The sequence below is a fragment of the Chrysemys picta genome, chromosome 2 (genome assembly GCF_011386835.1).
Source record: "Chrysemys picta bellii isolate R12L10 chromosome 2, ASM1138683v2, whole genome shotgun sequence".
NCBI lineage: Eukaryota > Metazoa > Chordata > Testudines > Emydidae > Chrysemys > Chrysemys picta.
Window position 1 is genome coordinate 280,894,103 of NC_088792.1, and position 24,044 is coordinate 280,918,146.

General features: G+C 43.7%; 2 protein-coding genes across 29 annotated transcripts in view; one reads left to right on the forward strand and one right to left on the reverse strand.

Moving 5' to 3' along the window:
- The first annotated feature begins 12,922 nt into the window (after window positions 1–12,922).
- Window positions 12,923–15,932, forward strand: RPLP1 (ribosomal protein lateral stalk subunit P1). Its single transcript, XM_005291047.5, has 4 exons — window positions 12,923–13,139; window positions 13,950–14,024; window positions 15,050–15,161; window positions 15,812–15,932. The coding sequence occupies exons 1-4, from the start codon at window positions 13,068–13,070 to the stop codon at window positions 15,889–15,891; spliced, it is 339 nt and encodes a 112-aa protein (XP_005291104.1). The 5' UTR covers window positions 12,923–13,067; the 3' UTR covers window positions 15,892–15,932.
- Window positions 15,933–19,510: 3,578 nt separating this feature from the next.
- PTK2 (protein tyrosine kinase 2) overlaps window positions 19,511–24,044 on the reverse strand; it is a 359,211-nt gene continuing 354,677 nt past the window's right edge. For all 28 annotated transcript variants that reach the window (XM_024102644.3, XM_065586258.1, XM_024102653.3 and 25 more), the window contains one exon: window positions 19,511–20,781. In XM_024102644.3, coding sequence (XP_023958412.2) covers window positions 20,569–20,781 — 213 coding nt within the window. In that variant the 3' untranslated portion in view covers window positions 19,511–20,568. The remainder of the gene's footprint in view (window positions 20,782–24,044) is intronic.

The window sequence follows — 24,044 nt, forward strand, 5'->3', positions numbered from 1 at the left end:
CCCCCATTCCCTTTCCCCCCACCCATTCCTGGTGAGTCCAGATCCAATTCCCTTGGATCTTAAAACAAGGAAAAATTAATCAGGTTCTCAAAAAGAAGGCTTTTAAATTAAAGAAAGAAAGGTAAAAATCATCTCTGTAAAATCAGGATAGAAAATAACTTCACAGGGTAATCAAATTCAAAGAGCCCAGAGGAACCCCCTCTAGCCTTAGGTTCAAAGTTACAGCAAACAGAGGTAAACCCTCTAGCAAAAGGTACATTTACAAGTTGAGAAAACAAAGATAAACCTAACACGCCTTGCCTGTCTGTTACTTACAAGTTTGAAATATGAGAGACTTGTTCAGAAGATTTGGAGAGCATGGATTGATGTCTGGTCCCTTTCAGTCCCAAGCGCAAACAACCCCCAAAACAAAGAGCACAAACAAAAGCCTTCCCCCCACCAAGATTTGAAAGTATCTTGTCCCCTTATTGGTTTTTTGGGTCAGGTGTCAGCCAGGTTACCTGAGCTTCTTAACCCTTTACAGGTAAAAGGATTTTGGTGTTTCTGGCCAGGAGGGATTTTATAGTATTGTACACAGGAGGGCTGTTACCCTTCCCTTTATAGTTATGACACCCACATATATTTCTTTGCCTTTCTGTCCTTTCATCTAACATTGGTGACTGCAGCAGGACCCCTCTTTAGGTTTTCTTTTCCCTGAGAGGTCCTGTGTTTTGTTTTAATTTGCAATACAGTGATTGATTAGCCCATTGGCTCAGGGTGGATATTGGAGAGGTCCTTCTGATCTTGGGTGTGTTGGGTTCCCGCTATGGAAAAGGACTGTGTGGACTGGACGCAGTGTCCTTAACGCAATTCCAGGTGGAGAACTGGCAGTGGGTCAGAATAACCGCTTTTCTCTGATTCTGCTCGAAAGGCCTTTTAAAATCCTGCTGCAGCTATTGGGGCGACCGGACCTGGAGTCCGACCCTAATTGGCTCAGGTAGCCGTTTCTGTGGTACCCCAAACAGAGCGGTTAGTGACCAGCTGCTTGGCGGTCACGGGAAAGATACCTCCGGCCTTGTTTAAGGTTAGCTTCGATATCTCTCCTTCGTTTTTTTTTTTTTTTTATGGTAGGGAATGTTTTTATTGGAAGTGTGAGTCAGAAGGTTATTATTTTTATAATAACCATAAGTGCCTGCTCTGGAACTCCAATACACCCTTCCATAGCCGTGGAGTGGCCATTTAATTTTTTTTTTAGTGGGCTCCTGGAAAGGCATAGTAGTAATCCCTTTGGTGGGACACAAAAGAAACCTTCATTTTCTAGAGGATTGGTAAGGTCCTTAGGTGTGCAACGATGAGCAGAGTCTTCAGCCTCAAGGGATGGGAAGCTGAACATAATAAATTATCTGTGGACCATGGTATCAATTTATTTGGAAAAGGGTGCAACCCATGGAAACCAGGCTCCATTATCAGGGTGGAGGCTCTGGAAGTGTTCAACACGCTATGGGAACGTTACAATCTGAGTAAACCTGTTCCCAAGAAAAGTGAGCGACGTAGCGCCCTACTATACGGCCTTGCCACTGTTGGCAAAGAACTTAATAAACAGACTCTCCTATTTAACCAGGAGATCACCCTCCTGAAAACTCAAAAGAAGAAGGGTGAACAGTTAGAGAAGCAGCATTTAATAGACCTCAATGTTGAAAAAGCTACATTTACCTCCCTTACACATCAGGTTTCCCAGTTGGAACAACAAATAGGGGGAGCAAGTAGGCAAGCTTCTGCTGCTGAAAAGATAGCAGAAGTAGGAGCAATTGAGCTCCAAGAGGCACAAGCAGCCAAAAGGCGGCTTATGAGGGAGGTGCAGGTTAATCAAAACTCCTGTAGAAGCCATGTAACCTGCCAACATAAAATCTCTAAACTGCAGAGGGAGCTACAATCATATAAGGGTATGGCAGGTGCAAAGTGTCAGGATCCCCTTGCAGCATACCATCCAGGAGGGGAGACTGACAGTGAAAATGACACAGAGGGTGAGGAACCTTCTGCCTCACCTTACACAAAAGCAGCTTTACCCTCAGCCCCTGAAGGGTTGGTGCAAGAGACAAATCAGCTGAACCCCTAAGCTGCCAGAGGAATATAAAACACCACCTATTGCTCCTGTAGTAACTTCGGTTACACAATATGGGGGAGTAAATCCACCTCCTCCCCTAATAAAACATGAAAGTAAACCATTAACACCAGAGCAAGCCCGTGCATTAAGTAAACAATTTGGGCCTTGTGATAAAAGTAATGTACTGGAATGGTTAACGCAAGGTTCGGTAACCCCAAACTTAATGCATGATGATTTTGTAACACTCTTACAAAAGTAGAGTGTATGACATCAGAAGACTTTGTAAATGTACCATCTGATGCTATTGCCAATACAAATAATGATCAAGCTGATGTATACAGACGTATTCTTAAGATGTTTTATCCAAACACTAATATAAGAGGCATGGCTTATGCTGACAGAGAGTGAATGAAAAAACCAAGAGGGTGTCACCTGATGTGCTGGGATGCCACTGAGTCAGCCTATTCTGCCAGCCTAGGTCCCCTTTACCTGGCCTTGCTGGCTAAGTTCACCAGCTGCTTCCAGTCAAGCACACAGGCAGGGCCACACCCAGCTGCACAGAGAGACAGAGATCTGCTCTGGAAAGATTGAGCCTTAGGGGCTTGCCCCAACACTGGTGCCCATTCCCTTTATGGGGTACAGACCAAAAGGTTTTATGAAATTTGCCCCCTCCCTCAATGTGAAGGGAGATATACACAACTTCTTGCCCTGCCAGTTAGAAATTACATAAACTGGGTTATAGTATAAACAAGAAATACGTTTATTAACTACAAAAGGTGAATTTTAAGTGACTATAAGAGATAACAGACAGAACAAAGCAGATTACTGAACAAATAAAACAAAGCACGCAAGCTAAGTTCAATATGCTTAAGAAACAGGTTACAAAATGTAATTTCTTACCCTAAATGTTATTTTAGGCAGGTTGCAAAGTTTCCGTGGTTCAGAGTTCCAGTTATATTTCTTTTCAGACCGGACCCCTGTCTCAGTCTGAACTCCCCCGCTGCCTTCCCTTCAGGTGGCTTTAGCAGTCTTTCTTCTTGGGCAGACAGGCCATGGAGAGGAGGAGTTCCGTTTGCCTTCCTCCCCACCCTTAAATAGGATTTACATAAGGCGGGAATTCTTTGTTTCCCAAACTTGATCCCCCTCCCCTTCCAAAGGAAAGTTACAAGAAGTCCAAGGTAATGTTTAGTATCAGGTGACAAGACCACCTGACCTAGTAGTGTCACAGTTAGGTCCCCGGACGCCTCCCAGGAGGGAAAGAGATTAGTATCTTCATGGTCTTGTTGTTTCTTCCTGATGGCCTGTCAAGTCTGATGGCCTGTCATCTGGTGGGTGTCTTCCCAATACACACCCAGTTGTAATTGTTACATAGTCCATATTTCTAACTTTAGATACAGAAATGATACATGCATACAAATTGGATAATCACATTCAATATATCATAACCTTTCCAATGATACCTTACAAGACCCATCTTGCATAAAGTATATCTCAGTTATGTCATATCCATATCATAAACCTATTTTCATAAAGAATATGGAGTGAAACGTCACACCCCTATCCTGGACATGTTTGACATATTAGGCTGGATTATCCACTGCCTTGCACCTTGTGGAGTCATTTGCCCTTGTGCAAAGTGAAAATAAATTGTTATCAAATCAAATTGGTAGCATTTTATATCTAGTTGCATTCGGTGTGCACGGATGTAAATGACTACAGAAGGTGCAGGGGAGTGGAGAACTGGGCCTACCATATACATCTCTGACAGAAACCTAATGTTCTGCCTCTTTAACACTTTGGTGAAGGATACTCTGCCAATAAAGAAGTATAATTGAAATGAACTGATTTTTTATCTGTGTTCCAGATCTAGTATGAGGCAATACTCTTGTCTTTGAGTGTATCTCCCTAGTGGTTGCAGTGAGATAACTGCAGCTGCGTGTGCATGTAAAGATCTGCTATGAAGCAGTACACCTTTGTGTGTGTACTTCTAGTGGCTGGCAGGGGGTGAGTGGGGTGCAACTGAATGTGTGTGTGTGTGTGAGTTTCTCCCTCAAAACCTGCCACATCTATGCTCCCTCATCTCTGCCCCCCCTTTTAAAAAATCCCTACTAATTCTAGCTAGTCCCAGCGCTTTTTCTGTATCCTGTCCCCGGTCCCTCAATCTGTAGGCCCTGTGCAAATGTCTGTCTCTTTGTGGGGAGGAGGGGTGAAGAGGGAAAACCAGGCTTTGCTGGACAGAGAAACAGGAGAAGAGAAGATGCAGGGACAATGAAGTGACTAACATTCAGCCAGTGCATTCTGTGGCTGTGGTAATCACTGCCAAGAAGCCAGAAGGAGTGGAGGGGGAGAGCTGGGTTGTGATAGATGGGGGTGCTGAGAATTTTTTTTAAATTTCCCCCCAAAACAAGGAAAGCAAATGCCCCAAAATGTTAATGCAGAATTAAGATTACACAGTGATGTCTCTTGCCCTTTTACAGTGTGGAGAGTGGCTAAATTAAACCTCTGATGAGGAAATAAAGAACTAAAGTAATGCAAACTTAAATATCTGAAAACCAGGAAATACAAAGTTAAGGTACACATCAGCCTCACAATGCAACCTTAACTCTGCCCTCTTTGAGTGATGCCCAGACATGTCAATAATACATAGATTAGTGCTCTGTCCTCTCCAGTGGTACAGAACACCTTGGGAACAGAGCACATGAGCACTGTAGGATAAAGTCTAACACCTTCTCCTTACCAAGGCAAAACTTGAGCTGAGGTCAGGTGTAGCAGACAGGAGCTACCTATACCTGCCCTACACTCACATACTGAGCCTACTCCAAACAAACCACCCCAGACATGCAAAATGTTACTGCCCCTTCATCCTGGCCATGAGGATTCCTTCTGAACGTTGCCTTCACTCACTCCTCACTAAGCCCTAAAAACCACTGGCATGTATGCCACCCAGATTATGTGGAGAACTGTACTGTTCCACAGTTGGAACTGCATACCACATGGTACCAAGAGTAAAAAGAAATTAAGAAAATATCCTGAGCAGTTAAAAATTCCACGAGGGCTGAAAAAATCTCTGGAAATGTGGACGATAAATGGAGGAAGTTCAAAAAGTGCTTCTCTCTGTATCTGCAAAAAATGGGTGCCGTTAAAAAGGAAGACAGTCAGATATCTTATTTTTGACTGGTTCTGAAGCACCTGATGTGTTCAATAGTTATCAGTTAATTCAGGCAGAGGAGGGTAACTATGAAACTGTACTACAGAAATTTGAGGAGTACTGCACTTCACATAAAAATTAGACATAAGAAAGATAAATTTTTAATCACAGGGTACAAAAGGAAGGTGAAACTATAGAAGAGTTTGTGCCTGATCTGAGGCTGAAGAGCTAATCTTGCAATTTTGGTGAACTAATGGAGTCTCTGCTAAGAGACCACATTGTGACTGGGATCTGGAACAAAAAACGCTCAGAGAGAGACTACGGGAAGATGCAGAGTTAATCCTGGAGTTAAATTTAGAGTTTGCCAAGCAACAAAAGTCACCCACTTCAGAATGAAGCTTATGGAAGGTGGACAGTGCTCTGACATTCCAGACATGACAGAGACTGCAAAAAACAACAACAAGAAAAGAGACATGGGACATGTGGAGCTTAGAGTTAGAGTCCAGCAAAAACTGCACATGGAGCTATAAATGCCGTGGCAAACAACATAAGCCAAGATAAGACCTGGCATATGGGAAAAGATGCAAGAAATACAATGGTTGAAATAATTTTGCAAGAGCTTGCAAACACTAATAGAGAGTGCATAGACAAAGAGGATGATTAGCTTATATTACTTCTTCATATGAGCAATGGACAAAATTGCAGAAGACACTGATTAGACTATCAACCCAGAGGCGGATTAAGATTTTGTGGGGCCCTGGGCCAGAGCAAGTGGGGCCCCTCTACCCCTTCCTCCTGCAGTTCCCTCCCACCCCCCCACTCCTGCTGGGGAGTGGGGTCGAGGCTTGGCCCATTCTGCCCACCCGATGCTCCTGCTGGGGAGTGGGGCTGGAGCGTGGGGGCTTTCCCCGCTCCCCTGCAGGAGCGCCAGCCAGGTGGGTGAAGCGGGGCAAGCCCTCGTGCCCCGACCCTGCTCCCTGGCTGGAGCGCTGGATGGACGGGCAAAGCAGGGCAAGCCCCCGTGCCCCAACCCCGCTCCCCAACAGGAGCGCCAGGTGGGTGGAGCAGGTTGCGGCACAGGGGTGCCCATTTTTCTGGGCCCCCCCAAATTGGCCGGGGCCCCTGGGCATGTGCCCCGTTGGCCCAGTGACTAATCTGTCACTGCTTGAACCTGAAAGCAAATGGGACATTTATTAATTTTAAATTGAACAGGTGCACATGCTAATGTGGCGCCAGAAACAATTATATTAGCACTGAAAGAAAAGCAACAGGCAGTAAAAGGTAAGTGGATAAAACTCAAGGTTTCCAGTGGTGAGCTTATTCCCATCAAGGTTAGTATGTGGACTAAAAGTATGGGTAAATAAATTGGAAAAGATATAATTTTTAAAAGTACTAGGGAAAAGACTACCCATTACTGGGTTAAAATCATGTCAAGCCTTTGGTCTCATCAGGAAAGTGCACTTATTGGAGTGGGGACCAAAACAATTGAGGAAGAATTTGAGGACATCTTTCAGGGGATAGGAAAACTCTCAACAGAGTAAAGAATGAAGCTGAAAGAGCCCATGCATCTCATCATTCATGGTCCTAGGAAAGTTTCCTTTGCCTTAAGGCAGAGAGTAAACTAAGGGATAGGTAGGCTCATTGTTCTGGGAATCATAGAATGAATAGAACCACCATTGGTCATTGTAGAAAAAATAAAGATGGACCCTTTAACTTATATGTAGACCAAAAGTAAATAAATACCGGTATGTAAAAAGAAATCATGTTCCACTACTTAACAAGGAGAGACATTTTTGGGGAGATGGCTAATGCCAAATGTTTTTCTACATTAAATGCATCAGCAGAGTTCTGGCGGGTGACCTGAGAAAAATAGAACACACATCTATGTGCATTCAGCATCCCCTGTGGAAGACAATGTATTTGCAGACTGCCATTTGGGTTGTGTTTAACTCTCAAGATATTTTACAGGAAAATACAACAAATTTTCAATGGTATAGAGCATACTAAGGTGTACACAGATGATATTTTGATTTGGCAAAAAGTACTAGAAAAGCATCACCAGAGGCTCTGGGTAACTTTGGAAAAAGCCAGAGCTGCTGGACTAAAGCTAGGGTTACAATATTTTGTGCCTCCAAATGGAGGACACTCCACGGGCCCCGGCCCCGCCCCCAGCCCCGCCCATGCCCCCGACCCAACTCCGCCCCCTCCCCAAAGTCTCCGCCCCCTCCCCTGCTTCCCGCGAACATTTGATTCGTGGGAAGCCTGAAGCAGGTAAGGGGGAGTGCGGGGGGAGGAGGCGCGGCCCAGGCTGGCCCCCCCGGCGGCTCCAGCCTGGGTCGGCTCGGGCCCTGGGGTGCCGGCCCCGGCCGACCACCCCCGGCCCGCCCAGCACTGCCGGCCGCCGGCGGCCCGGCGCACCCCCCGGCGGCCCGGCGCACCCCCCGGACCGGCCCCCGGCCCCGGACCGGCTCCCGGACCGGCCCCCGAGCCCCGGCCCCGCGACCCCGGCTCCCGGCCCGGCCCCCGGCCCCGCGACCCCGGACCGGCTCCCGGCCCGGCCCCCCAGCCCCGCGGGCCCGGCCCCGCGACCCCGGCTCCCGGACCGGCTCCTGGCCCCGCGGGCCCGGCCCCCCGGCTCCCCGCCCGGCCCGGCCCGGCACTGCGCACCCGGCTCCTGGACCCCGGCCCAGCACCGCGCGCCCGGCCCGGCTCCCGGCCCGGCACCATGCCCCCGGCCCCGCGACCCCGGCCTGGCCCCGCACCACCGACCCCAGCCAAAGAGGCCCCGGCCGAGCACCACCGAGCCCTCCCTCCCTCCCGATTTTCCCGGACATGCCCGGCTTTTGGGGATTTCCCCCCGGACGGGGATTTGAGCCCCCAAAAGCCAGACATGTCCGGGAAAATCCGGACGTATGGTAACCCTACTAAAGCTAAACAAATGAAAATATAAATTCCGGTTAATGGAAATAACATAACTGGGAGACGAGCAAGGGGACTAGGTAGACCATAGGCAGGCTGAGGCCATCACCAACGTGCCTGCTCCAACAGAAAAGGAAGGGATCCAAAGATTTCTTGGATTGTTGAACTATGTAGGGAAATTTGGGCCTAATTTAGCTGCCTTAACAAGCAACCTGAAAGTGCTACTGTGCAAAGATGTCCAATGGACGTGGGATGCAAAGCTAACAAAGAGTTTGAGTTATTGAATTAGTTAATTAAGGAGGCTGGAGTCCTGAGGTACTATGACAATAAGCATAAAACTAAATTTTCTGTGGACGCTTCCAATTAAGTTATTGGCACAGTCCTAATAACAGTATGGTCAATACTGGAGAACAGTGGCTTATGCTTCATATTTGCTAACAAAAATGAATGTCAATATGCCCAAATACAAAAAGGGGCTTTGGCCTTAATCCAAGGGCATAAAAAGTTTCATGTCTTTATTTATGGGAGATTGGTGTTAGCTGAAACTGACTATAAACCACTTATTGCCATTGCCAAAAGAGGCCTAGCAAATATCCCCCTGAGAATCCAGAAATTATTTTTTCAATTATAATTTTATTACTTGCAAACAGAATTCACACTTGGAAGAGATTTGGTGATTATAGACATGGTCTCTTGAGCATTTGACAAAAGTGGACTGGAGCAAAATCCAGAGCTATATTTTGTACATGTCGAGACGAAATGTGGACTGTGATTGCCAGAGCTTCTGCTCGGGATGAAACCCTGCTATTAGCACAGTGTGGCTGGAACAGCATATTTCTGCTTTGTTTAGGCACCAGGATGTTATAGAAAAATGTGTTTAAAAGGGTACATGAAGGTCATTTAGGGTTTCAAAAATCTAAGAGAAGGTTCAGAGATATTTTATACTGGCCTCAGATGAACAGTGACACTGAGGAAATTGTTAAGACTTGTCACATATGTCAAACATACAGGCCAAGTCAAGTAAAAGAGCCCATGTTGGTGACACAGGAAAAATTGGCCCCCAGGAGCAAAGTAGGCATAGATTTGTTTATGGTGGCTAGAAAAAAATTATGTACTTGTCCTAGACTATTATGCTAATTAATTTTATTAATTTATTAATCTCTGAGATAACTTTACTAGAAAATACTACAACTAAGCAGATGATCATACATACCAAATTTATGTTTTCCTAGATTCATAGATTCCAAGGTCATAAAGGACCATTGTGATTCTCTAGTCTGACCTCCTGTATAACATAGTTCATAGAACTTCCCTACAATAATTCGTAGAGCATATTTTAAAAAAATATCCAATCTCGATTTAAAAATTGTCACTGATGGAGAATCCACCATGACCCTTCGTAAATCGTTCTAGTGGTTAATTATCCTCACTGTCAAAAATGTATACCTTATTTCCTGTCTGAATTGGTCTAGCTTCAACTTCCAGCCATTGGATCATGAAATACCTTTTTTTGCTAGATTTAAGAGCCCATTATTAAATATTTGTTCCATGCATAGATTATTAAAGCTTGTAATCAAGCCACCCCCCTTAACCTTCTCTCTTTGTTAAGCTAAATAGATTGAGCTCTTTGAGTCTATCACTGTAAGGAATGTTTGCTAATCCTTTAATCATTCTTGTGGCTCTTCTCTGAACCCTCTCCAATTTATCAATGTCATTCTTGACTTATGAGCACCAGAACTAGACACAGTATTCCAGCAGCAGATGCACCAGTGCCAAATACATAGATAAAATAACCTCTCTTCTCATACTCAAGGTTCCCGTTTATGCAATCCAAGGATTGCATTAGTTCTTTTGGCCACAGCATCACACCGGGGGCTCCTGGTTAGTTGATTATCTGATATGACTCCCCAAATCTTTTTCAAAGTCAATATTTCCCAGGATAGAGTTCCGCATCCTGTAAGTATTGTCTATATTCTTTGTTCCTAGAGGGATACATTTACATGTAGCTGTATTAAAATACATATTGTTTGCTTGTCCAGTTTGCCAAGTGATCCAGATCATTCTGAATTAGTGACTTGTCCTCGTCATTATATACCAGTCACCCAATTTTTGTGTCATCTACAAACTTTACCAGTGATGATTTTATGTTTTCGACCAGGTCATTGATAAAAATATTAAATAGCTTATGACTAAGAATTGATCCCTATGGGACTGCTCTGGAAACACACTTGCTTAATGATGATTTCCTGTTTACAATTACATTTTGAGACCAACCAGTTTTTAATCCACGTTAATATTATATTGTTCTATTTTTTTCATCAAAATGTCTTGTGGTATCAAGGCAAATGCCTTTTAGAAGTCTATTTATATTATATCAATATTATTACATCTATTAACCAAATTTGTAATCTCATCTAAAAAAGCTATCAAGTTAGTTTGACAAAGATCTATTTTCCATAAGCCCATGTTGATTTACAGTAATTACACTACTCTCCTTTAATTCTTTATTAACCATATCAGCCACTCCATTATCTTGCCTGGGACTGATATCAGGCTGACAGGCCTATAATGACCTGAGTCATTCCATTTACCCTTTTTAAAAATTGACACAACATTGACTTTCTTCCAGACTTCTGCATCTTCCTCAGTGCACCAAGATTTATTGAAAATCAACATTAATAGTCCACTGAACTCCTCAGACAGTTCTTTTAAAACTCTTGGTTGCAAATTATCTGGACCTACTAGTTTAAAAATGTTTTAGTTTAGTAGCTTCTGTTTAACATCCTCCAGAGATATTACTGGAATGGAAAGAGCGTTATCACCCAATGATAACACTATATCATCTGTTTTTTCCCTAAATACAGAACAGAAATATTTATTGAATGCTTTTGCCTTTTCTGCATTATTATTGATAATTCTACTATGTCCAATAATGAATTAGTAATGAACCAATACCATTGTCAGGATTCTTTTTGTTCTGTATATACTTAACCCCCCTGACTCCAACTCCTTCTTATTGGCCTTAACTCTGCTAGCCATAGATTTCTCCTTGTGTCCCTTTGCTTCCCTTGTCAATTTTATACACTTTCTAACTTCTGATTTATATTCACTACTGTCAAATTCCCATTTCTTTTATATATATTTTATAGTTGCCTTCACTTGCTCTCTAAACCAGGTCAATTTTTTTTAAACCAGGATGACTTTCTTCTACACTTGTGAGACTATAGATTTTCAGGTATCTAGCAAGGTGTTCTTAAATGATTCCAAATCATTCACATTTGTCTGATTAAAGTATTCCTCCCAGCTGATTTGGCTCGTAATTGGTATCAGCTTTGTGAAATTGGCCCTATTAAAGTACCAAATATAATATTACTGGTCTGGACCTTTTTGTGTGTGCTAGATATGGTATGTCTGACATAGTAATTTAGTCTGACAGCAGCAGGTGGACACTTTAGTTGCCATGAGTTTAAGCAGTTTGCAATTAATCATGTAACCGCTATTCTCCATCCCCACACGTTGAACAATACTATTTGAATTTCCTGGCTATGAGAGGTTTAAGATGCTGTTACCTTGTGTTACCTTTTACCCTTCATTTCCTGGTTTTCAGAGGTTTAAATTTAGCTAATTGCCTCATTCTAGAAGGGTAGGAGGCACCACTGGGCAATTTTAACTCTGTGTTAACTAGGGTTGCTAGGCAGCCCCGCCACCAGGGGCAGGCCCGCCCCCCTGCCTGACGGAGAGAACTGGCTTTCCCCACCCTGGCCCCTCACTCAGGGACAGACCCCCCTCCCCATCCCCTTGCTCCAGGGATCAACCCCCCACCCCACTGTGCCCCGATTTCCTCACCCGAATCCCGCGCTCCGGGAGTCCGGGGACTGACCCGTGCCCTGCTGTGCCCCGAGTGGGCAGATGGGCAGGCTCCATGTCAGCTCATCCCAGCCCGGCTCTGCAGGAGGCAGGTGAGTCCTGGGGGATGGGGCAGTGGGCGGGGGCGGAGAGGAAGTGATCGGGGGACGGACGGACAAGGGCCTTGGAGAAAAAGACAGGGCGGGGCCTCGGGGAAGGGGCGGGGCAGGGTGTTTGGTTTTCAGGGATTAGAAAATTGACCACTCTATAGTGTTAGCACAATTTTGGGACAGTTAATAATGTAATAAATCTGTGACTCACAGGACTGCTGGGAAAGAGATAATGCTATTTCCTAGCATTATGCCAGCAGCTGGTGTGTATGTGGTAAAAAGAACAGGAGTACTTGTGGCACCTTAGAGACTAACAAATTTATTAGAGCATAAGCTTTCGTGGACTACAGCCCACTTCTTTGGATGTTTGTTTGCTGGCAGGTTGCGTATATGCAATGCGAGCTCTGCTGTGTTTTCACCTTTCTGTGTGTATGTGGGGATGCATCGCCCTGCACGCCGCCGCGGGGGGCTGCGAGCTGGAACAGGCAGGATGAACCCAGCGAACACGTGCTAGACAGGAAGAGACCCTTTAGCTATTGCAATGGCCAAAATATCAAGGCGCGCCAGTAAGAGATTCCTCCATTGCGCACTTGCGCCCCCTTGCGGCTGCTGTGGGGTAGCTCTGCACGCCGTACACTGTTCGGCTGTCCTCGGGTACTTCCGTGAATGTCCGTCACGCCCGATAGAGGCGGGGCCGAGCTCTGATTGGCTAGGACCAGGCATTATGTGATTGGGCAAGAGTATGCAGCTTTCAACTGACTGGCGGACAGGAGTCCGTGACTGGCTGAGAGATCTGATTCCGGGCTGGGATTGGCTGAGGCTGGATTTATAACCCTTCCCCGAAGCGCCCGCCTTCCCTTGTCTCGCTGGCCGCAAAAGGTGCTGTGTCCTTCAGCTGAAGCTAAGGCCGTCACATCCCGGCGACTAGCACCGCGCCCCACCGCCGCCCGCCCATTCAGCCATGGCCTCCAGCTCCGAGCTCGCCTGCATCTACGCCGCGCTCATCCTGCACGACGACGAGGTCACCGTCACGGTGAGCGAGGCCGGCCCCACGCGCTCCAAGATGGCGGCGGCGCGAGGCTGGGGCAGCGGCTCTGCCTGGTGGCACGGGGGCGCCCGCCCCGCCGCGTCCTCCGGGCGGGCTGGTGACGCTTCCGCCTGACCGCAGGCTCTGGTGGGGCGGGCGGGGCCCGGCAGCGCGGCTCCTTCCTCCCCCGCCCGGGGCCTGCGCGGGGTCCGGGTTGTGCCGCGGGGGGGAGGTGCCAGCCCGCGTGGCCGTGGGAGGCCGCTCCGCCACGCGTCCCCTTCCCCATAGCCCCGCGCCCGCCCGCCCCCCTGGCTGTGGCGGCCCGACTCCGGTTCCGGGAGGCGGGGGTGGGTGATCCTGTCAGGCCGCGGCTGCCGGTGCACCGACCTAAGACCAGGGAAATAGGACTTGGGAGTTTAGGTTGGAGTTTGAGGCTCCAGCCGAACTGCAGTTACCTGTGTAGCACCTGGCTCCTACAGCTCGTCAGCAGCAGCCCTCAGGGGTCACTGTGCCCATTTTACAGATAGGGAAACTGAGGTGGTGAGAGTTGCTTTAGGTCATGCTACAGGCCAGTGGCAGCCTCTGTAAATGCTGTGGACTTCACAGTTTATAGGACAGAACAGAATCTCCTCACTCAAGACTGATTTGTATCCACATTATTATGTACACCAGGTAGTTTTATCATGGTTTGCAAAAGTTTTGAGGAATTGACATTGATTGGCAATCTTGAGTCTAGGCCATAGTGACCTGAAGTATATGCACGGTGCCTGACTCTTTAGTTTTTGTTTTAACAATATTCTTATTGAATTTTTTTAGGAGGACAAAATTAATGCACTTATTAAAGCAGCTGGAGTAAATGTTGAACCTTTCTGGCCGGGCCTGTTCGCAAAGGTAAGAAATAACAGAGGTGGCTGAACAAAGTATAATCTGGTCCAAGCTTAGCGTGTGCCATAGATGTCTGCAGTCTGGGCACAGCTATAAGATGCCTTGTGAGTAGTCTGCAGATCACAAAACAAAAGCTAGGTGGTTCTGACATGGGTCACTAAGATGGACCTCCTGGGAAATCTATAACATTACTGTGAATAATTATTGGGGTTAATGTTTTGAGAATACGTTTCCATTGATGAAATACCAAACTGGCAGCAAACAGATAACCCAATTAGCAAATGAAGAATTTATCGGAATTGAGTACTGTTGGTGGAGGCAAATCTGAGACATTGACTGCAGTATGTACCTCTAATAGGAAAAAACTTCAATGTGCCTGGAGGTTAGGGTTGGTCATTTTATTTTCAGATCCAGTCTGAAAAGGGACTGAACTGGAGTTTATGGAGAAACAAACTGACTTACCAATGTGTACTAAGCCTACAAGTGAAAGGATAGCTTTTTCAAGTACTACCTGAAAACTCAATGAAAGATCAGGGACTCTCCTGCCTCTTCACTTGTCAGAAGTACTTCAGGCCAAATTATGCATTCTGACATGTGTACACCTTCATTCCTTAGTGTGCTGACAGTCTTTTTAGCCAATCTTGATAAATTGATCAAGATGGGAGAAGAAAATGGCTTAGAATAGTCAACTGAACATCTGTCATGGCATCTTTAACGTTAGCAGCTTGGTTTGATCAAAATCCAGTAGCTATCAAAAGTGTCTGCTGAATTATGTTGATAAAGTTGTATTATAGTTTTGTAAATTGACATGGAAGATATAGCAACTGTAATTCAGTACAAGCCTGACTGCATCCCATGCACATTAGTAAGCAAATGCCTTATTAAAGCTAACTTAAGAATTGGCCAGGATAAGTGTGTTAAAGAGTTGAATTATGCCAGTTTTCCATAATTTCTTTACAAAAATGGAACAGCTGTGAATATTGTGCAACTTTTTGTAAAATGTTGTACTAATGAATGCTTAATATTCTTAGGCTCTAGCTAACATTGACATTGGAAGCCTGATCTGTAATGTAGGAGCTGGTGGTGCTCCAGCTGCTGCTGCTCCTGTGGGTGGTGCTGCTCCTGCTGGTGGGGCTGCCCCTGGTAAGTGAACTCTTGGATTGGTGTGGAAGAAATGGGTGTATAAAAAGCTGTTACTGTTTGTACAGTATCAAGTATCTCACCACTGTACCTTTTTTGAATACTTACAACTGCTTTGTTACCCAATCTAAGATGGGTGAACGTGTGGGGGAAAGGAGTTTAACTTTGGAAAATACTGTTGATTGCAAATTTGTGTGGTTTGCTACAGTAAGCTTTTAAATTCTTTTGTCTCCAAGGTCAATGTATGGACTCAGTCTGCAAAACTATACTATCTGACTAAGTTAAAGGCCATAACTCTCTTCATAGTTTGAAAAGGTGTTTCTGACCTTGTGAGCTTACAATGACATCTTTTGGATTGGGGTGGGGAGGCTTGTTACTGAAATTCTAAAAGTAGTCTTAGCTCTTTCTTTCAGTGTTGGTCATCAAAAGCACTGCAGGGAGTAAGGGCATTAATGATCATGTGGATTAGATTATCTGTAGCTAGTGTTCTAACATGCTCCTGAATCCCCACAATTGTAATTTTGGCTTTCCAATGTAATTTGATTCTTGTATCTCAAACTCTTCATGGAGTTTAGTTGATTTAGGTCTCCCTATATCATTTTTTCAGTAATATCAAATTTTCAGGATGAGAACTATATTTTCTTCTTTTTCAGCTGAGGAGAAGAAAGAGGAAGAAAAGAAAGAAGAATCTGAGGAATCTGATGATGACATGGGCTTTGGTCTCTTTGACTAAACTTATTTTTTGTACCATCTGTAATAAAAAACACTCTTTAATTGTTTGTCTTTAAAGAATGTGCAGGGACAGAGCTGGGAGTGGGGTTTTGTTGAACTCTTAAATGGAGGGGGATTAGAAACACAAGACCTCAAACTGGTCCTATAGCCTCCGGTGTTCCCATTGTTTTGTACACAACTATCAAAAGCTCTAGTTTTCCTCTGAAAACTTTTTACTTGTGCTAGAACACACATTGCAGAGACAGCACAAGACTGTTGTATTAATTACTGTAACAGTCTGAAGACATCTGAAGGAGAGCATGGGAAGTTGTAGGTTGTCACTGTTCTAGTAAAATGGCACTTCAAACTGTCCAGCAGGATTATTCTTTAAAATATACATACTAGCACACTAGTGGCTCTAAATGAAGGAAGATGAGTAGGACTATTTGTTGTTCTCAGCTTTTATCTACTCCTCCCCTTTTTCCAGTAGACCTGCACTAGGAAGTTTAATCATTCAGCCAAGGTATTTTCAGGAAGCAGGAAAAAAACGTGGCTTTAATCTTGCTTTTCTGATGATAGCACTGCACCTGGCCTTGTATAGAAATTTACTTTATTGGCCATGCAGGGCTGCTGCCTCCTTTTTGGTAAGCCATTGAAACTAAGACTTTGGTTTTAGCCTAGAGAGGGTGAATGAAAGACTTTTTGGTCCAGCTCCAACAATCTGCTTATAGCTTAATCAGGTCCTGGCCACGGACAAGAGACCATATATGCACATGTGAACTTTCACCTTCTGTATAAATAAAAGGGCTACTGTATGCACCTGTTTGAGGAAGCTTTCACTGTGCAGCCTTTCCATAACACTACACCCATACTGGATGATACAAAGCCTATATTCAACTCACATCTACACCAATGTTTTTATTTTTCATCATAAATACACATCAAAGGCTTGAGCTTAGGACAAAACACTGAGGATCTACTATCCCCCGAAGAAGGCTTCTGTTTTATTCAATGTTTTGTACAGCCTAGTTTTAAATTAAACCCTAACTTTAATTAATAAATGTGACCCACACTTCTCTCAGGGTAAGGATATTGAACTTGAGAAAACACTTAACATGAAGTTGTACTGTGCCTCTTTCCCCTTTTCATTGAAAGGTGCAAGCTGTAAATTATCTGGAAAGGAATTTATCAGGGTTAGTAGAGAAGAATACTTAAAGCTAATATGAGTATTTTTTAGACTAATTCAAATTTCTTTGCAAAGCTGTGCTTCATCACAGAATGCAACTCAGAACTTCTATAAAAAGTTATTCTGTAATTAATGCACTTTTGCTAACATCCAACCCCATTAAAATCTTCACCTGTTAAATGAGTGGGGAGAACCCGTTCAACTGACTTGAATTTAACTTTGCAACCTTGATTCTTTAAGAAACCTACAGATTAGATCAGTGGTTCTCAAACTTTTGTAGTAGTGACCCCTTTCACACAGCAAACCTGAGTGCAACCCCCTGTATAAATTAAAAACACTTAAAAGAAATATTTAACACTATTATAAATGCTGGAGGCAAGGCGGGGTTTGGGTTGGAGAACTTGCAATCCCACATATAACAATATCATGACCCCCACTTTGAGAATCCCTGGATTAAATCATGGAGGAAGAAATCCAAAATCTTTCCCTACAACACAAAGCAAGTACTCTGAATACAAGGGAAGGATAAAATAAATGCCTACAAACTGAACCAAAACTTGGAAGTTGCAGTTCTATAATGAAACTTTTTCAGGTTGACTTCCATAAATCCTAAAGAGCTCTCTGTCATAGGCTCCCCCTTCTGTTTCTCTTCAGTATCTTTGCCTTTTTTAAACAAAAAACGGACTCACTTTTCACAGGAGCCCATCAGTAATGCCTAAATCTTTCATTCAGAAATTCAATTGTATAAAAAGCCAAGGTATTTTTAAAATAAGGTCTAAGTAACAAGGTAAACCCATAGTGCAACTTTTAAAATGGATAGATGGCTCATTTATCCACAGCAAGTCCCATGTCCTACTTCTGTTAGTAGATACATCTGTGACTACCCCCTGGGGGCTGTCACTTTCCTGGTAAATTAAGCCAGGAAGTTACCTCATTTAAAAAACACTGAATTCTGAAATACCAATTTTAGCTGAGATTCTGTGTTTTTTTAACTTGTCTTATTGTCTGTGTACAGGAGTTTCAGATGAAGACAGGAACCACAGTGTGTCTCTGACTTTAGTCCTGAGTTCTCAGCCCATCCTTCAGTTCATGCTCTGCTCTCAATCCCGCCACTTGCGCAGCACTGGATTTCAATTTTTCTTGGGTTAAATGCTGAGCTGCCTGAGCATATTATGCCGAAGCAGCAAAGAAGCTGGACAAAGATCAGAGGTGTCATGAATGCTCCTGCACTCCGTCTGTCAATGAAATAAGCAGAGTAGTTAAAACAAACCTACATTTCCATGGTATTTTGAAATATAGATGGAAAACTACCTGAATGTTGGTGTTCAGACTCTGTTGCTTTTCTCAATGCAGGCTCAATTCTTTTTTTTCTTGACTGAATTCATGTCTATATAGCAGGAGAATGGTAACTTCCATGGACTATGTTAACTCACAGCCACAGTTATAAATAAAAAGAACAGGAGTACTTGTGGCACCTTAGAGACTAACAAATTTATTAGAGCATAAGCTTTCGTGGACTACAGCCCACTTCTTCGGATGGGCTGTAGTCCACGAAAGCTTATGCTCTAATAAATTTGTTAGTCTCTAAGGTGCCACAAGTACTCCTTTTTGCGGATACAGACTAACACGACTGCTACTCTGAGACCAGTTATAAATAAGTTGACAATTGAAGAAAGTATATCCTATTTTAAAATTTATTTGAATGGAAAAGCAATCAACCCATCCCTAGTTAAGCTGAAATTCTCAGAAATAGCCCTATTTTCAACTTTATTTTCCTGAAATTTCAGTTCTGGGAAATTTTGGTTACACAAAATTAGAAATGCATAGTATTTGGATCATTTACATTAAGTTCACTTGTTTTTAAGGATTTTGTAGGGTTTAATTCCTAAATGGGTTAGCCTAGAAACTCCACATAATTTCACTGGCCTTGCTGAGATATGCCTTAGGGTCTTTTTTGTTTTTGTGGTGTTAGTGGGAAGATTTTAGCATATATAAAACAACTAGGGATTCCTTAAAACTGGGATATCAAAAGATGGGAATGCTGAGGAAGGGGCTCTGAGGGGAGAAAATGGCTGCTCATCTATGCTATCAGGACAGGAACCCGTGAAACACTGGGAAACTGAAGGATTATATACTGCTGAAAAACTTAATTTGCCTTAGCTTAAGCTGTCTGTTGCTTTTGCGGTTTTTTTGGACTAGGTTGTAGGAATGTGTATTTTTTACTCTCTGAACATTAGGACTGGGTGGAGAAATGTTCAGCAGAGTTGTGTGTACCTTAACATGGAAGGATTCACCATAAGGTCAATTTTCTGGCATTCCTCCCGACAGTGCCCTTTTGTTTTTTTAAGTCTACATAAACAGTTGAAATTTAGGATTGATGAGAAAAGCAAGGTCAGAAAACTCCCCCCAAATGCTTTGTGCTCTGCAGCATAGGAAGAAATGTTACAGCCAGGACTTCACTGGTAACACCTTTTTAATAGGTCAAAGTAACTGTACAGTTCATTATATTCTTCCTGAGAATAATTTATATCCCCCATCAAACCAAAGGGAGCATGGTGGTTTTCATTTAACAGAACAGATGGTATAACTGGAAAAAAATGAAAGAAAACATTCACACGGCTCTGCTGTAACTCCTCCCAGGCAAGATAGACTCAGATGGGTTAGTTAACTACAGTGGGTTTAAAATATTCAACATGGCTTTAATCTTTCTGTATAAATTATATAAAAACGGGGAACACATATGGTTACAGAACTTCTCTTCTAAATGCGGCTCTGAGTTGCTCTGGTACAAAGCAGCTTTTTGCTTCCAAGGAAAATAACATTGCTACAAAAAACTGGCAAGTTATTCTGGTGAAAAGACATACAAGAGTTTTCAGTTGTGTTCTACAGCTAGTTTCCAAACAAATGTTTCACACATCCACATAAAAGTAAAAGGCAGGAAGATGAAGAGGGCTTTCGTTTCTTTTGAAATGACTGAAGTCTTGAAAATATAGCTTTTTTTATTTTCTTTCTCTGTAAATTGTGATTAGCATATTGCGACGTAAGTGTTCTAATAAAAAATTCCAGTCTGGATAGCTCGCATACTGTGGGCAAGAATTCTCAGCCCTGAGGTTTCCCAGAATTCTTCACTTCACAATATTTTTCTCCATTCTGCAGCTCGGACAGTCCTGGCTCTGAGATTTTAACCCCCTGGCAATTTTAGGTAATGCACATCCTATGTGACGATATAAAATGTAATTGTTTTCCCCAGTCACGATTCCCAAGGGCTTCTGTACAAACTTCATTGTGCGATAATGCCACATTTTGAATCCCAGACCATCTGGTAAAAATTTGGTTAAACTTTTATAATGAAAGAGACAGAAAACCAACAGCTGTCAATCAGGTCTCATGTAGCAGGAGTCACTGGAAATCCAGGATATGCAGGGATAATCCTCACCGCTGGTGGAAGGCTACATAACATCCTTACATGAGCAATATTCTTAAAAAGAATGACAAAAAATTCTTCCTCGGTGTTTAATGGGGTCTGGACTGACCAACCATTTTCAATCTGGCTTGATCAATAACATCCAGCAAGTTTTTGGCATCCACAGCTAGAGCATGAGCAGCTGTGAGCATTTGCTTTTTGTATTCCTGCTGCAGGCTAGTCATGACGTATTGCTGGGCCAATTTCATCTTGTTAATCAGTTCAGCCAAGTCAGAGTTCAATAGCTTCTGTGCCATCTCAATCTGGAAAGAGAGAAGATTCAGTCAGGCCCTGCAGGCAGCATTTGGGGTATCACACTCATAATGGAATTACTAACAGCGCAGTGTACTCCCACTCAAGGAGAGCTCCATCTTTGCTGGGGAAACCTAGAGCAGTCACTAGACTTTAGATACCACATTGTGGCCTCCGTCTCTGTAGCCAACACACTGGATGGGGCAGGGTAGTAGTTGTGCAAACTCCAGCAGCTTCCTCACATTACTAAGCTGTGCCGGTTCTAATGGGTTTTGTCCACTGCAAACTAGACGGAGACCAAGAAATCAGTCTTCCAGGCCACTGAACAGCCATCTAGTGTTAGTAACTATAGGACATTATTCACCAGGGCTGGATTTGAATCTCTGTCCTAGACCGTGGTGCTGGAACAATTTTTAGAGTGTGGGTGCTGAAAGTGGAAACCATGTATTTGGGTTGTTATTACTGCTTCAAGCCATGAGATGCGGCAGCCCCCCTAGTTCCAGCACCTCTGGTCACAGAGATCAGATTCCTAAATCTGTTTCCAGGTTGCTAAATCATCCCCTCTCAGGCCTTTTTCTTAAAATTATTTTGACACTGATTATCTAAGCAACAATAAAATATAATAAATATGAAGGTGTAAGCTACAGATATTTTAACAAACCATGCAGCAGGTGAAGTAACCATTTGGAAGGGGAGAGTCACTGAACAACTCATACTCAGAGTCATATTCTTCTAGCATTTTCAGTGACCCCTGTTCATTCAAATTTTGCAGGCACAGACACAATGACTTGGGAAAAAAATTAACCCTGACTCGCTAGGGCCTCAAGTTTAAGCAGTGAAGTAAACTCAGTCATTTCTCCTTTAGAATTAGGTTACTTCTGGATATTTCCTGAGCAAAGGCTTCCGACTGCACCAAGCCACACTGAAATATCCGTTCGAGGAGTTTGGTACGCAAATCATAATTTCGTAAGAGAGATTAAATTTGAACCCAGGAATTAATTCCCACATGGTGTCCCTGAACTGGAATCCTAAATCCCATATATCCAATGCAACACTTTTCCCTCTAACTCCTTATGTGCCTAGGTGTGATGTGTGCTGTTAATTTCAATGAAATTCAAGAGTTCCCAATGGCTGGCAGGATAATTTAATGATTAAGATACCTGTCTGTAGGAGGAAGAACCCCCCAAAAGTTAACACTGTTCAGTAAACGAAAGACGAAGGTACTTAATTTGTACTAGTAACTGAAGGTTCTTCAAGATGTATGATCCCTATCTGTATTCCACTGTGGGTATGCATGTGGTCCATGCACCCAGAGTTGGAGAATTCTTGAAAATAGGGTCAGTCCGCACATGTGCCCCTGCTCTCTTTGTGCCTCCAAATTAGGAGATAAAGGGCAGAGCAGACTGCCTGCCTCTCCATTTCCTTCTTTATTGTGAATCCAAGAACAATCCGAAGTAGAGGGGAAGGAGGGTGGATACTGAAATATAGATAAGGACCACAGAGCTCGAAGAACCTCCGGTTATTACAAGGTAACTTTCTCTTCGAGTGCTGGTCCCCATGTGTATTCTACGGATGACTGACATACAGGAGAATGCACCAGTGGAGTGTTGTACAAAGCCTAATCTCTTGCAAATGTGTGACTGGAACTCCACACAGATTTTTTGCAAATGTCTTGAAGCAATGACACTGATGTTGCTTGTGCTCTTGTAGAATGAGCCCTCACCCCATGAGGGGGAGGAATGTTAGACATCTTATAGCAAAGTAAGATACAGTGTGAGGTCCATTTAGAGATTCTCTGAGAAGATATATCTTGACTTTGAACTCTTTCCACTACAGCTATAAACAATCTGGGAGATTTTCTGATTGTTTTTGTCCTTTGCAGGCAGGCAAAAGGCTAAGGCTCGTCGCACGTTGAGGGAATGACATCCCCTTTCTTTTTCAGATGCATGTGGTTTTGGAAAAAAACACAGGTAAGTGAATTGAATGTTCGCGTGAAACTCTGAAACTACTTTGTGGGTGAACTTAGGATGTAAATGCTATGACTTTGTTTCTATGGAATATGGCGTAAGGTGGATCTGTCATCAATACCCTGAGCTCACCCACCCTCCTGGCTGAGGTGATGGCTACCAGGAACAGAACCTTCAAGGACAGAAGAGAAATAGATTCTGCCTTTCTCCTGTGTCAGGAGATTGGAAAAGGACTGAATGTTGATTGGCGACTGAGAGGACATGTGTAGGGGACTCAGGAACTAGAACTGTCTGGATGAGTTGGGGGTGATGAGAACGACTCATTTAAGAAGGAGAGCATCACCCTGAGAGTGAAGACGCAGGGCCCTTTTAGAGCAGTATATGTTGCATTTTCTGTTTGTTTGAGAGGTGAACAGGTCCCTTGTGGGAGTTCACCTAGAGGAAAAATACTGTTCACCATGGAGTTGTGTCACACTCACATGTGGTCGATAGTGAAGTGTCTGCTGAGGGAGTCCGCTAGCACATTCTGATCCCCTGGAAGGTAATTTGCAGACATGATGATTTGATTGTTGATGCACCAATTTCATAGGGTGACCACTTCTGCACACAGAGGAATGGATCTCGCTCCTCCTTGCTTGTTGATGTAAAAGATGGTTTTCATATTGTCCAACATTTTGAGGACATGGCAACATTGAATTAATGTAAGGAGGCTTTGCAAGCTTCCCGGATTGCCCACAATTCCAGAATGTCGATGTGCATCCTGGTGTCTTGGGAAGTCCAAGTGCCCTATGCTGTGTGGTTGTCCAATTCTGAATGGTGTTAAAGGGTTTCTAATGACCTGATCTATAATGTCGTTCATCATTTGGAATCTGTCTCTTAGCAGATAAGCTCTTGTTGTAACTGTATTTAAGGATGGTCTGATGAAGTGTAAAGTCTGTGTTGGAGAGAGGACAGACTTTTCCAAGTTTACGCTGACGTCTAAGAGAAAGAAGGAGTTGGAGCACAGATGAGGTGAATTCGTAGGCTTCTTGGCATGTCTTTGCAACAAGAAATCAGTTGTCAAGATAAAGGTGGTTAAGCCATAATGTCTGATATGAAGGGGAGCACCATGAATCTGAGAAAAACGTCTGTGAGCAGGGTGAATGTCCACATGAAAATATGCATTTTTCAGACCAAGAGCTGTAAACCACATGCCCTTTTCCAGACGTGGGATTACAGATACTAGTGTGACCATGCAAAATTTCAGTTTGGGAATAAAATGGGTTGAGATGGCAGAGATCAAGGATGGGTCTCCATCCACCTTTCTT